The 13,482-nt window shown below is 46.5% G+C and overlaps 1 protein-coding gene across 1 annotated transcript in view; it reads left to right on the top strand.

The window, feature by feature from the left end:
- Nucleotides 1-13,009, top strand: part of SEC14L2 (SEC14 like lipid binding 2) — a 32,442-nt gene extending 19,433 nt beyond the window's left edge. Inside the window, exons 4-12 of the mRNA XM_054995912.1 lie at nucleotides 719-778; nucleotides 911-1,099; nucleotides 3,374-3,469; nucleotides 3,888-3,948; nucleotides 4,030-4,113; nucleotides 7,454-7,560; nucleotides 8,240-8,379; nucleotides 9,442-9,611; nucleotides 11,448-13,009. Coding sequence (XP_054851887.1) covers nucleotides 719-778; nucleotides 911-1,099; nucleotides 3,374-3,469; nucleotides 3,888-3,948; nucleotides 4,030-4,113; nucleotides 7,454-7,560; nucleotides 8,240-8,379; nucleotides 9,442-9,611; nucleotides 11,448-11,596 — 1,056 coding nt within the window. The 3' untranslated portion in view covers nucleotides 11,597-13,009. The remainder of the gene's footprint in view (nucleotides 1-718; nucleotides 779-910; nucleotides 1,100-3,373; nucleotides 3,470-3,887; nucleotides 3,949-4,029; nucleotides 4,114-7,453; nucleotides 7,561-8,239; nucleotides 8,380-9,441; nucleotides 9,612-11,447) is intronic.
- Nucleotides 13,010-13,482: the final 473 nt, after the last annotated feature.

Genomic DNA, 13,482 nt, shown 5'->3' with positions numbered 1-13,482 from the left:
AAACCTGGGTGTTTGCAGAAAAATCTTTTTAATTTAAAAAAAAAATTAAGGATCGGGTAGAGTGAATTAAAAATCAACTAAATGCCTAGGCAGCTTTAGTTGCTGGGGTAATCCAAAATGACTGCAGCAGTTTCACCTTGAAACTGGAGGTGATTTGGAGAGAAAGGTGGGCAGGCTGGAAAGAAAAGAAGGTTGGGGGAGGGAGGAAATAAAAATGGAGCAAAAGGGGAGGAATAGAGGCTGAGGATATGGAAGGAAGCGAAGGGGGGGAAGCTGCAGAGACTGAGGAATGAATGAGGGAGAGGACCACTGGGGGGGGGAGATGCTGGGATTCTACACACCATGTGTTCTCATGGTCTCTCTGCATATACTAACAACAACAACAACATTTGCTTTATTTACCACCGTTCAGGACAACTTAATGCCCACTCAGAGTGGTTTACAAAGTGTGTAGTTATTATTATCTTCACAACAATCACCCCGTGAAGTGGGTGGGGCTGAGAGAGCTCCAAGAAGCTATGACTGACCCAAGGTCACCCAGCCGGCTTCAAGCAGAAGAATAGGGAATCAAACCAGGTTCTCTAGATTAGAGTCCTGCCACTCTTAACCACTGCACCGAACCGGCTCTCAGTAGAACTGCTTGTGTTCTACTCTGATTCAGGAATGGATCCATTTTCCTCTTTCACATCAGTGTCCTCCTTGGTTTATTTTTAAATAGCATGCTGCATACCGGAAACACATGGATAGTGAACATATCTATGAATGGCAGGTTCCAGAGGTGAGTTCCTAATGACTTGGCAGTATTTCTGTCAGACCCAATCAGCCCTGGATTTCTCCACAGTTCTAGAATGCTCATCCTGCTGTCTTAACACCTTTATATGCTTGTATGTGTTTTCTCCATTACCCCCAGGTTATTGAGAAATACATGACTGGGGGAGCGTGTGGTTTTGACCGGAATGGTTGCCCTGTCTGGTATGAGATCATTGGACCTCTCGATGCCAAAGGGATCCTCTTCTCAGCTTCCAAACAAGATTTGCTCAAGAAAAAGTTCAAGGACTGTGAGATCATACGGAAAGTGTGCGACCAGCAGACTGAGAAGGTATGACACTGAAAGGGGAACAGCGGAGCTTGTAGTGCAGTCACTAGAATATTTGCTCTGTTGAGGAATAAATCAAAAGTCTTCATCCTTCTCTGGCACATGTCTGTGTCATGAGATTCTAGTTTAATGTTTTACAGTATCTCACTCCCCCCACTAAATTTTTTTTAAAATTGGAGAACTCACTGCCACAGGATACAGTGATGATCACTAGCATTCATGTCTTCCATAGGAGATAAAAGAAATTTATCAAGCAGAAGTCTATTAATTGCTTCTAACCAGGGCTTTTTTTCTGGGAAAAGAGGTGGTAGAACTCAGTGGGTTGCCCTCGGAGAAAATGGTCACATGGCTGGTGACCCCGCCCCCTAAACTCCCCTCTGTTTGGAGATCAGGGGGCGGGGCCACCAGCCATGTGACCATTTTCAAGCGGTTCTGGAACTCCGTTCCACCATGTTCCAGGTGAAAAAAAAAAGCCCTGCTTCTAACTATGATAGCTAAATGGAGCCTCCGTGTTTGGAGGTGGTACATTGGAGGACAGCAGCAAGGGAAGGCTTTGACCTGTGTGCCCCTGCTTGTTGGACTTCTTGGGCATTTGGTTGCCCACTGCAGAAAATGAGATGCTGGATTAGCTAGCCAGATCCAGCAAGATGCTTCCTTCTTTCCCCTCTGTCTTCCTCCTCCTCTCTCTCTCTCTCTCACTTAAAACAACCCCTCAATCATACAAGAGAGAGAAAATGGTGCCATAGCCCATCTCAGGGCACAACGACCAGTTGAAGACCAGTGGGAATATGTAAAGCGGTGAGTACTCCTCATCAAAGACTTCATCATCACAAAGTTCAGTGATAAACCAAACTAGACAGCAAAAACACTGTTCTTTAAATGGATGTTCTATTAACAACTCTTATAATTAATTTTAAAGTTTGGCATCTGTTCCTGTGATGTTCTGAAGGAGCTCACTCCCGTTGTTGCGGACAGTATGCTAGGCAGGATCAATCTTTGGTCTGAACCAGCAAAACATTGGTCTTGCTGCTTAAACTCTGGTGTGTTTTTTAGTGCACCAGCTCTTGTGAAGTTGGATTTGAAACCTACATTATCTATGGCTGTCACTAGGGCTTTTTTTCAGCGGGAACGCAGGGGAACGGAGTTCCGGCACCTCTTAAAAATGGTCACATGGCTGGTGGCCCCGCCCCCTGATCTCCAGACAGAGGGGAGTTTAGATTGCCCTCCGTGCCGCTCAGCGGCGCGGAGGGCAATCTAAACTCCCCTCTGTCTGGAGAGCAGGGTGGGGCCACCAGCCATGTGACCATTTTCGCCAAGGGCGATTTAAACTTTAAAAAACTCCTCCCTTATTCCAGCTGACCCAAAGTGACGTCATTATGTGGTCTTGAGTTCCACCACTGAGTTCCACCACCTCTTTTCCCAGAAAAAAAGCCCTGGCTGTCACTAATAAAACTTCAAGAATGGCCACCAGTTAATTAATGAAGAAGAGTGTTGTGGGTTTCATTCTACATTTACTCAAGACTTTGTGTGCAAGCGTACAAGCTTATTTGGTTTTTAAGGGCTTTTGTTGGATTAGAGATAAGAGAGAGAGAGCAGGAGGTGGATTGTTGAAAGTTTTTAATCCTGTGTTAGGCGCCTTCTTTCAGTCTTTTAGATGCTGGTCAAGTTTTGAAGTTGACTTGAACACTTTGGACGCTGTTTAATTTCAAGGGCTTAATTGTGTAGGGCAAAACCCTCATGCATCCCCATACATCCACCCCAGCCCTGCTGAGTAGACCAGGCAGTTCTATGTCTTAATTCAGAGGCAGGTAGTAACAACAACATTCTAGTTATATACTGCCCTTCAGGACAACTTAACGCCCGCTCAGAGCGGTTTACAAAGTTTGTTATTATCATTATTCTCATGACAATCACCCTGTGAGGTAGGTGAGGCTGAGAGAGCGCTGAGAAAGCTGTGACTGACCCAAGGTCACCCAGTTAGCTTCAAGTGGAAGTGTGAGGAATCAAACTTGGTTCTCCAGATTAGAGTTTTGCCACTCTTAACCACTACATCAAACTGTAATGATGAGCCAATTTGAATTGGGACCATGAAGAGCAAGTGCTTAACACCCACCATCATGCTATTTCCCAACCTGAGGGCCCCAGAAGTTGCTGTTTGCCTTCTTGGGAAGACTTGTATGTACTGATGGGTTAAATAGTACAAGTAAATAATGTATGTCTGTGTTTATCTGATGTTTTAGTCCTCTTTGGCTCCTAATTCTGTTCCTTCCTTTTTAGCTGGGCAGGAAGATTGAAACAATCACCATGATCTACGACTTTGAAGGGCTAGGCCTGAAGCATCTCTGGAAGCCAGCCGTAGATGCCTATGGAGACGTGAGTCTGGTGGGGGAAGCCTGCCTTGGCACGCGGAGAGTCTTTTTTTGGCCCCTCGTTTGGTGTGCTGGCTCAGTGGGACTCCTGCTCGTTCCACTCTCCTGCCCCCCTTAATATGGGCGCAATTTGCTGGAAGAACACAGTAAGAGATACAGCTCTTTTGGGACTCCAGGATGCAGAATCACACGGCTGCCCCTCATAATAGAAATCTAGCCCAGTTGGTTAAAGAGGCTAAAAAGAGGAGAGAGATTGGCTTGTCAAGAGCTCTCCGGTCTCAGTCCCTCTTAGTTCTTCATGGGGTCGGCAGCCTGTGTGTGTTTGTATTTCTTTTCTAAACCACTTTGGATGTACTTAGAAAAAAGTGATAAAGAAATGTAAAATCATTATTCTTCTTGGTTTTGTTTCCTTGCACTTCCAGCTTCTTGCCATGTTTGAAGAGAATTACCCTGAGTCCTTGAGGCGTATTTTTGTGATCAAAGGTGAGCACTGCTTTTCCGTGTAGTTTGCACATCAGCTTTGAAAACACCATGAGCTTGCACTGTCTTTTCCCTTCATTGCAGCTCCCAGGCTCTTCCCTGTAGCTTACAACCTGGTGAAACACTTACTAAGCGAAGACACTCGTAACAAGATTGTGATCTTGGGATGTGAGTAACTCTCAGCATTGCTGGTTCTTTCTAGCAGTGTTATCTATCATTAATATGACTTTTGCAGCAGCATCAATGTGAATATCTCTGTACAAACGACAACGAGAGATGATGACCCGGCCCTGCTGAGCATGCAGTCTGAACTTGGAGACAAGGAAGAGGACAGAGCCAGGAGAAGGAAGTGGAGGCTGGGATAAAAAGGGGGAAATAAGGGTTTATCCAAGTTGCAAGGTGTTGTTTCCGTGGGGGAAGAGAGGAAGAAGTTGAGCCAGAGGCTTCACAGGAAAAGTGTATTCTGAGCAGAGCTGAAGGAAATAAACACCATGCCGGTATTCTGGGAGGGAGCTCTGGGCATGTAAACAGAAGCAAGGGCAAAGAGGTAGAGCCATTTGAGGGGGCAGGAGACCACTGGCTAGCTGAGGGTGATGGAGGAGTTAGTTTCACAGAGAGGGTTGAATCAGGATGGCAAGGCCATGGAGGGCTTTGAAGGTATGAGGGAGAATGTTGAGCTGGATCCTGACAGGGGCAGGAGGCCCATGTAGGGATTTGAAGGTCATGAATGGACAAGGGGCCAAAAGAGGTGAATGCTTTCAGTGTCCTAATGTGGGATGGAAGCAATGGGATCGACAGTAGGAAACCACAGAGGAGACAGCTGGAGAAATGCATACAAAGGAAGACCATCACAGAGGGACTGGAGGGAGAAGGCTGTATTTTTTGCCACCTGACTAAGAGTGCAATCCTAAGCAGGTCTGCTTAGAATCCTACTCAGGTCCAGCCAATGGGGTTTACTCCCAGGAAAGAGGATTGCCCTACAAATGACCAATTAAATACTGGGTGGGTGGAGAGACCAAAGGAAACAGAGGAGTCTAAGCTAAGGCTTGGGCTATTTGTGCCTGTTCTACAAGATCAAGGAGAGCTGCTGCTTCCTGAGTCAGACCAGTGGTGTCTCCAAGCTCAGTGCGCAATCCTTTGGCTCACCGGGTATCTGGCAGAAAAAGACTACCTGAGATCTTGTAAATGATGATACTGAGGATTGAATCTGGGACCCTGCATGTTAAGTGAGGTCTCCAGCACTGAGTCATGTCCTTTCCACTCCTTTCCCTTACGGGAGGGTAAACTTCTGGTTCTTGCAACTAGCCTGGAATGGCAAAACTCATCAGGCATTAGAGTCGTGTGTTTTGAGCACCAGGCAATAAACCTGCATTTATCTTGCTGACTTTTGAACTTGGGTCCACATGGGCTGGAGAAGCACAAGCATCACCCCTCCCCCCCACACACAGTCTACGCAGTGCATAGCATCAAAATTGAATAAAGAATATCTTAAAGGGTCCAATCCAAATAATTTTGTATTTGCTAGATTTCAGTCCTGACTCTTGGATTTTGTTCCCCTCGATTCCACCCAGAACTCACTACTTTGACACTTCCTTGGGAAGTGCCTTCTTTTTTTTTTTAAAGACGCAGCTGATTGCTCTTTAAATCAAGTCCCACTGGGCAGGACTGGCTGCAGGGAATTCCATTCTGTAAAAGCAAAAAAAAGTGTGCCTTGTCTTTTCGCCAATTTGTCTCTTGCTCAGGAGGACAAATTAAGCACCTCCAAACTGTTTCCTGGCTGACGTTTTCTTTCCAGGCTTTTGTTTGGGCTTGTGATTGCCACCATAAGGACTCTCCCTGTATTCTGGACAGCATGAATGAATCCATTCAAGAAATCTGCACTCAGCTGCTTATGCTCTGATTCCCCAAGTAGAAGGGAGCAGGACTGCAGCCACAGGAGGAAGTAGTGTCCCCCACCCCGCCCCCAAAATTCCAGCTCCCTTCCATGAACTAACACTCTCTTTTTAAAGCAAGGATTTTTAAGCAACCTCTTATTTATGGGGGCATAAAGAAAAACACAGAATCCTATTCAGTCAATGGAGCTTACTCCCAAGAAAGGATTCTTAGGATGACACTATTTGTAACCAATTGAGTATCAGGTGGCAATACTTCTTTTCAGGTTTTTTTGTTCTAGTTCAGTACAAGCGGGGCTTTTTTTCAGCAGGAACGCAGTGGAATGGAGTTCCAGAACCTCTTGAAGATGGTCACATGGCCGGTGGCCCCGCCCCCTGATCTCCAGACAGAGGGGAGTTTAGATTGCCCTCCGCAGCGCTCCCCTCTGTCTGGAGATCAGGGGGCGGGGCCACCAGCCCCGGGGGGGGGCACCAGCCATGTGACCATTTTCTACGAGGGCAACCCACTGAGTTCCACCACCTCTTTTCCCAGAAAAAAAGCCCTGAGTACAAGTAACTGGAATGGCTGAGAAGCACTTGATATTTATTTGTTAAAAATTATCAACATTTTAAAAAGTAGGTTAACCGCTAAGCAGGGACAGACAGAGAAGCAAAAATGGCTCTGGAAAGGGCCCCACTCTCCCACAGCTGGGAGTGAGCAGTGCTTATGGGGCACATCAGGGCCCTCCTCATTACGCCATCCCCACTCTACCCTGGCAGCTGCTTAGGTGGCTTGGCCAGAATACCAGCCTTGGACCTGAGGGGTTATCCCCGGAAGAGATTAAACTGGCCCCTTCATCCATGTTGCTTCTGTTCTTTGGGTACCTGAAACAGGAAACCTGAACGTCATTTCTTCCACTTGCTCATGGTGGCCAACAATATGGTTAACTAACTAGATGACAGCTTGGCTGGCTCTGGTCTCTACTTAGTTCCCCAACAGAGCAGAAAGCCTCTACTCCTTCCTTTCCTAATTGAAAGCAAATGGTTCAGAGCAGATTTTAAGCAATGCTGTGTATACTCTGCTTTTAAAAAAAGTTTACCTTGCTTGAAGGTGATGTACAACCTACCTAATTTTAACAATTATTTTCATCTGCTTATCATCATCAGAGCCCGTGCGGTCTAGTGGTTAGAGTGTCAGACTAGGGTATGGGAACCTGGGTTCAATTCCCTGCTTTGCCATGGGTGACCTTGGGCCAGTCACACACTCTCAGCATAACCTACCTCACAAGTTTGTGAGGATAGAATGGAAAAGAGAAGAATGATATAAGCCACTCTGGGTCCCCATTGGGGGCAAAGGTAGGATATAAATGTAGTAAGTATGTAAATAAATAAATGTGGAATGGCAAAGAACTAAACAGAGTGCAGACTCACTAGAAATCCTGTTTCCCTCTATGTTGATTGCAGAGCAATGTAAAGGCAATCCTAGTTGTAACATTTATAAATATATGATTTTGATATTGTTTTCGGTAAATGTCAGAACCTTGACACTTGGCAACTTTTTAAAACTTTCGATGAGGAAATCTTGTAATATTCTTCTGCTGTTAAAAACTGGTAATCCTCTTACTTTCCCCGTCTAGCTAACTGGAAGGAAGTCTTGCGCAAGCACATTGACCCTGATCAGATCCCCGTTGAATATGGAGGTACTCTCACGGACCCAGATGGAGATCCCAAATGTAGGACCAAGGTATGGGCACCCCAAAGCAGGTGTTTGGTTCCGGAGCCCCTACCTTACGGTTATGTTTACCATGGCATCCTGGCTAGCCTGTTGGCTCAGGCCTCTGATTCTAGTCCCATGACTAGCACAGCTTGCTGGTGGAGATTCACATGGAATGCTCCTTTGGGAAAGCTTTGAACAAGGCCTGGAACCCTCTACTGCTAGCAGTGGACTTGCAACCAGGGCTTTTTTTCAGCAGGAATGTTGTGGAATGGCATTCCAGCACCTCTTAAAAATGGTCACATGGCCGGTGGCCCCACCCCCTGATCTCCAGACAGAGGGGAGTTTGCCCTCGTTGCCGCTGAGCGGCGTGGAGGGCAATCTAAACTCCCCTCTGTTTGGAGATCAGGGGGCGGGGCCACCGGCCATGTGGCCATTTTCGCCGTGGGCAATTTACACTTTAAAAATCTCCCCCCTTGTTCCAGCTGACCCAAAGTGACATCATTGTGCAGTCTTGAGTTCTACCACTGAGTTCCACCACCTCTTTCCCCAGAAAAAAAGCCCTGCTTACCACCCTCTTATGAGATGAGAGATCTCAGCATCCTTAGAGGGAGGCGAGAGGGGAGAAGAGCAATGGAGGAAACTCTCAGGTGGATTTTTTTTCCTGATGTTTTGCCTCACACAGCCACTAATGTGGTCTCTTGTTTAGCTAAATTATGGTGGAGATGTTCCAAAAAAGTACTACGTACAAGATCAACTGAAACAGCAGTACGATCACTCGGTGATTGTGAACCGGGGATCCTCCCATCAGGTGGAATACGAGATCCTCTTTCCAGGTTGTGTTCTTAGGTAAGCTGGCTTGGAAGGGTGAATGGGGGAATGTATGCGTATATCTTGGTAACCCACAAGTTCATTTTTTACTCTGCTTTTCTGATGTGGATATCAGTGCATGGAGTACTGTCTGCTGATATAAATGTGCTCCTGCTGAAGTTTCCACGCTGCTAATAGATGTCACAGTAATTAGTTACGCTTTGTTTCAGTTAGGTTTCATCTCTGTGTTTTGGCTTGTTTTCAAATTCTCTGCTGCCGTAGCTTATTGTATCTGTTCATTGAATGTCCTAACTGCGGATCATGTTGTATTTTGCTCAGTGAACGTCCTAACTGTTAATTACATTGTGGCCGTTTTCACACTGCTTACCAGCCGTGGAACATTGCGCCGAGCTCCCGGAATGACAGCGTCTTCCTGGTGCAATTCTGTGCGAGAGTTCTCGTGCAAAATTGCACCGGGAGGGTGCTGTCGTTCCGGGAGCTCGGCGCGATGTTCCGTGGCCTGTAAGCAGTGTGAAAACGGGCTGTATTTACTTGCACTTTGTAATCTGCCTTGGGTCTCAGTGAGAAAGGCAAACTATAAGTAAATAATGGCCTCTCCCCCACACCATTTTCTTAGCCTTAAACTGCTGTGGGGAGCATGTTTGTCCCATTGAGGAAGCTTGCATGCGCTGACGGCTCTATGTTAGTTTCCCAAAGGGACAAATAGCAGGTCCTTGAGATGGTTTCAGGTTGGGAAAAGAGTATTGGGGGGAGGTTGCTGGCCAGTCTCCTTCCATGCTGCAGTCCTGATCCGAATTGGGCCCCCATGCTCCTGGGGAATCAAGTTCTTAAAACAGAGCTCGCAAAGCACACCTGACCACATATCCTCGTGGTGGACCCAGGGAAGAAGCAAGAATAATGTAAGTTACAGTTAAGCCTTTAAGGACTCCTCCACTGTGTCTGCAGCCCCTTTCCCCTTTGAGATCCGCACTGAGGCATCAGCTTCACTGGTTAAAGCTGTACTTTGCGGGGTGCTGGAATTGCACGAATGAATAAGTACTCCTCCATACCTGAACTCCTCTTTATTTTTCTGTCTTGCAGGTGGCAGTTCATGTCAGAAGGAGCTGACATAGGCTTTGGAGTCTACTTGAAAACCAAAGTTGGAGCCCGTCAGCATGCTGGTGACATGACTGAAGTGCACCCCAACCAGCGCTACAATGCCCACATGGTGCCTGAAGACGGCTCCCTCACCTGCACAGATGCTGGTATTTGTAAGTATGCCTAGTTTCCACTTGTAAAGCCCCTTCGTCTCTCCTGGAAGGACAATTTATCTGCAGGAATATCACTTCAATGGGTTGCCCCCATTGTGAGTAGCCAAGTCCATACACTATGGACAGCCTAGACTATTGCTCAGGGTTTGGCAATCCTGGGGAAACCCTCAATCTTGCAGAAAACTTCATTTTTGGGAAGGGGGAGCCTACTTTAAATGTCGGCATATGCATCAATATTGCATAAAGCAACCCACTGGTATTCAGATGGTTTTCTGGGTTGCCATAAGAACCCAAAATAGTGCACAAACATTATGGTGGCAGCCAGGAGCAGGGAGTGAGCAATGGCTAGATGGAGAACAAGACAGGGAAGGGAGCAAGTAAGCCGGAGGCAGGAATAGGATAGCCGTGAGTACTCCTGGTCCTGCTTTTGTGATAACCTATTCTTCGCTGCATTTCATGGGGAATGTTTTGTGTATTTCATGCAGTTTAATCTCCACATTCTATAATACTACGTTCCAACATGTAACTACTGAACAACATATTCAGCAATGCTTCGCAAATCACGGCATTCAGTTCTTCATGTTGACTGGAGCTTTCTCACTAGTTTTCTGCCATAAACAGGTTCAGACCCAAGATAGTGGGAGGGGGGGTCTGGACTAGAAAAGCCAGAAGGCCCCCTGTCCCAGATCCCTTGAGTCAAACAACTGCTTGCCATTTTACCCCAGACTGCTGTGGGGGCAACACAGTGTTTGTGTAACTGCTGCTCTCCTAGGTGGGCAGACTAAGACTGGGTTGTTGGACGATGGATTCCAAAGTTTGTCCGGACAGGTAAAGGTAGTCCCCTGTGCAAGCACCGAGTCATTACTGACCCATGGGGAGACGTTGCATCATGACGTTTTCTTGGCAGAGTTTTTGTTACAGTGTGGTTTGCCATTGCCTTCCCCAGTCATCTACACTTGACCCCAAGGAAACTGGGTACTCATTTTACCAACCTCAGAAGGGTGGAAGGCTGAGTCAACCTTGAGCCAGCTTTTTGAACCCGGCTTCCGCCAGGATCGAACTCAGGTTGTGAGCAGAGCTTGGGCTGCAGTACTGCAGCTTACCACTCTGCGCCACGGGGCAAGGGACTTAATCCTTTCACAAAAGAAAAGCATTCTACACATGCTCAGAAGAAATTTGTCCCTAAGTTCTTTCCTGTGTACATTATATTATCCTCATTTCCTTCTCGGGTCCACTACAAGGACTTTCAGGCATCCACATGCTGCAAGCTCTGTGTAAGGAGGCAGAGGAGTTAGCCGTGTTAGTCTGTGGTAGCAAAATCAAAAAGAGTCCAGTAGCACCTTTAAGACTAACCAATTTTATTGTAGCATAAGCTTTCGAGAATCAAGTTCTCTTCGTCAGATGCCTGATACAGATACTGGCCAGTATCTGTATCAGGCATCTGACGAAGAGAACTTGATTCTCGAAAACATTGTGTAAGGAGGGACTCTGCACATGCTCAGTGGCACTCAGTCCTGGATGTCAGAATTGTAAAAAGAGAAATAATAACATTCGATTTATATACCGCCCTTCAGGACAACATAATTCCACACTCAGAGTGGTTTACAAAGTGTGTTATTATTATCCCCACAGCAATCACCCTGTGAGGTGGGGCTGAGAGAGCAGTGACTGACCCAAGGTCACCCAGCTGGCTTCAAGTGGAGGAGTGGGGGATCAAACCTGGTTCTCCAGATTAGAATCCTACCGCTCTTAACCACTACACCCAACTGGCTAACCCAATTTTCTTTTCATAATGCTACACTGTGCTAACTCTCTCTCTCCCCCTCCCCTCCACAGACGTCCTGCGATTTGATAACACATACAGCTACATCCATGCCAAGAAAATCAGCTATACCGTAGAGGTGTTACTGCCAGACAAGAAATCCGAAGAGCAGTTCCAGCAGCTGGAAGACCATACGAAGGAGCTTAAAATTAACCATGCCTGATTGAACTGATGCCCTTCCTATGCAAAAACCCAGCTGCCTCTCTCCAACCAATTTGAAGTGGTGGTGGTGGTGATAGGGTGTATATAGGGTGAGGAATCAGACTGAATTCTTCAACGGTAGAAGAACATAGGAGATTTGGGGAGATAATTGGGGGTCGGGGGGCTAATGTTGGAGGTGATCTTGCCTTGCAGCAGTTGGACATGAGAGTATGTTCTTCCTTGTAGTCCCAAATGCTGCGGGAAATGACGGATCCCCTTCCGCTCTGTGGTTGTAGGTGGACTGACAGGGTAAAGCTTATACAGTTGGAGAACTGGCATTAAAGAGATAATATCTGGGAGACGCTGCCCGCTCTGCCAATCTAAACTGCCCAAAACTTGTATCTGGTGAAAAACCGTTGGGATAGCCTCTGTGTTCACATAACGATTTACGTCTTCAGACCCGGATGTAAGGAGAGTGGCAGCGGGGGGCGGGGGGCAGGGGAGAACAGCACCCTGACAGATGCCTCCTAGAAGCCCATATTCAGGGCATCACCCCCACTCCCTTGTTTACTGCCTCTGAACAGAGGTCCCCTTTTGTTGGCCATTAGCAGGCCTTTTAGCAATCACATCTTGACTTTTTTAAAAGGATCGCACAGCTAAACTAGTGCCCATTGCCTGCTCTTTGTGGCATCGAGTTCCACAAGTTAAATTACATGTTGCGCAAAAAAAGTCTTTTGTCCTCAGAGGCTTGTTTTTTAAAACAGGCCTGCAGAATTTGTGCCCTACAAAATCAAGTGCCATTTCCCAGCCATGTATGATGGTTCCTTGATAACCCTGCTGGTTTTGCAGTCTAGGAGGAATGCTTTTTAAAAAGGATGCAGAAGTTGACTGTGTGAAGAGGCCTCCAAACAACTTTTCCTACCCTGCAGTTTGCTGCTAATCTATTGCCTTCAGCTGTTAAGCTCAGGCCTCGTTTACTTGCTGGCCTAGACTTTCAGCAGAAGGGTAATCCGGAGGGTTACCGGCTGCCACCTGCATGGCACTCACTTTGAATGTTCAAAAATCTTACTCAAGATTTGCAGGCGGATTGCACAACATTTTTGTAGCTGGCCTAGCGAAGATTGTTTCCATTGCACTTGCCCTCTGAGCTGTGGCAATGGAGAGAAAGTGTAGGAGGAGTTCATCTAGCTCTTTCTCTAGGACATCTCTAAGGAAACTTCGAGTGCCTGTTCAAGATGGGAAGCTTCCGGTCGGATTGCAGCAGAAGGTTTCCCATCTTGATCCGTTGTCCCTTAGCTTGCAGCAAAACCTGAGGGCTTCTTGCCATCACTGGAATATCCAAAAGCAACATAGCACTTTGTACTCCTTTGTCTTTATTGTGGTTGTTTCCTATGTTCTCAGATATTAGAAATGTTAATAAATTAATGTCTGTCAAGTTTGTGTTGTCCTTCTGGCATGATAGTTTGAAACAGGCATCTCTAGAGAGATTCTGCAGAAGGTTTGGGGTTTTTTTTGCCAGTTTGTGCTTTATGAGTTGGAAGCCAACAAAGAATTGCACGAAGGGGATGAATGAGTGGAAGATCCCCCTAAATCTACCCCCCCCACCCGCTTCCAGATTTCTGTAAACTTTCAGGTACTTCCCCACATCCTTTCCCCCTTGGAACTCATATTCAGCTGTTCGTGCTATTGCACACCTAATGGAGCATATCAGGCAACGTTTGGGTCCCCCCCCCCTTTATTTCAGTGAATTCAGAAAATTATATTTCCCTGCATGGGGAGGCCCTGAAGTAGTTAGAGAATTCTGCCTTATTTGAGGGTTGGCCCTATTGTGCATCGTTTATCACCCATACAAGGCAAGACAGTTTACTATTATAGTGGTAGAAGAGAGGTTCATGAGAAATCATGGAC

The sequence above is a fragment of the Eublepharis macularius genome, chromosome 13 (assembly GCF_028583425.1).
Source record: "Eublepharis macularius isolate TG4126 chromosome 13, MPM_Emac_v1.0, whole genome shotgun sequence".
In the NCBI taxonomy this organism is placed as follows: Eukaryota; Metazoa; Chordata; class Lepidosauria; order Squamata; family Eublepharidae; genus Eublepharis; species Eublepharis macularius.
The sequence above is the reverse complement of the archived record's forward strand: the minus strand, read 5'-3'. Positions and strand labels throughout refer to the sequence as shown.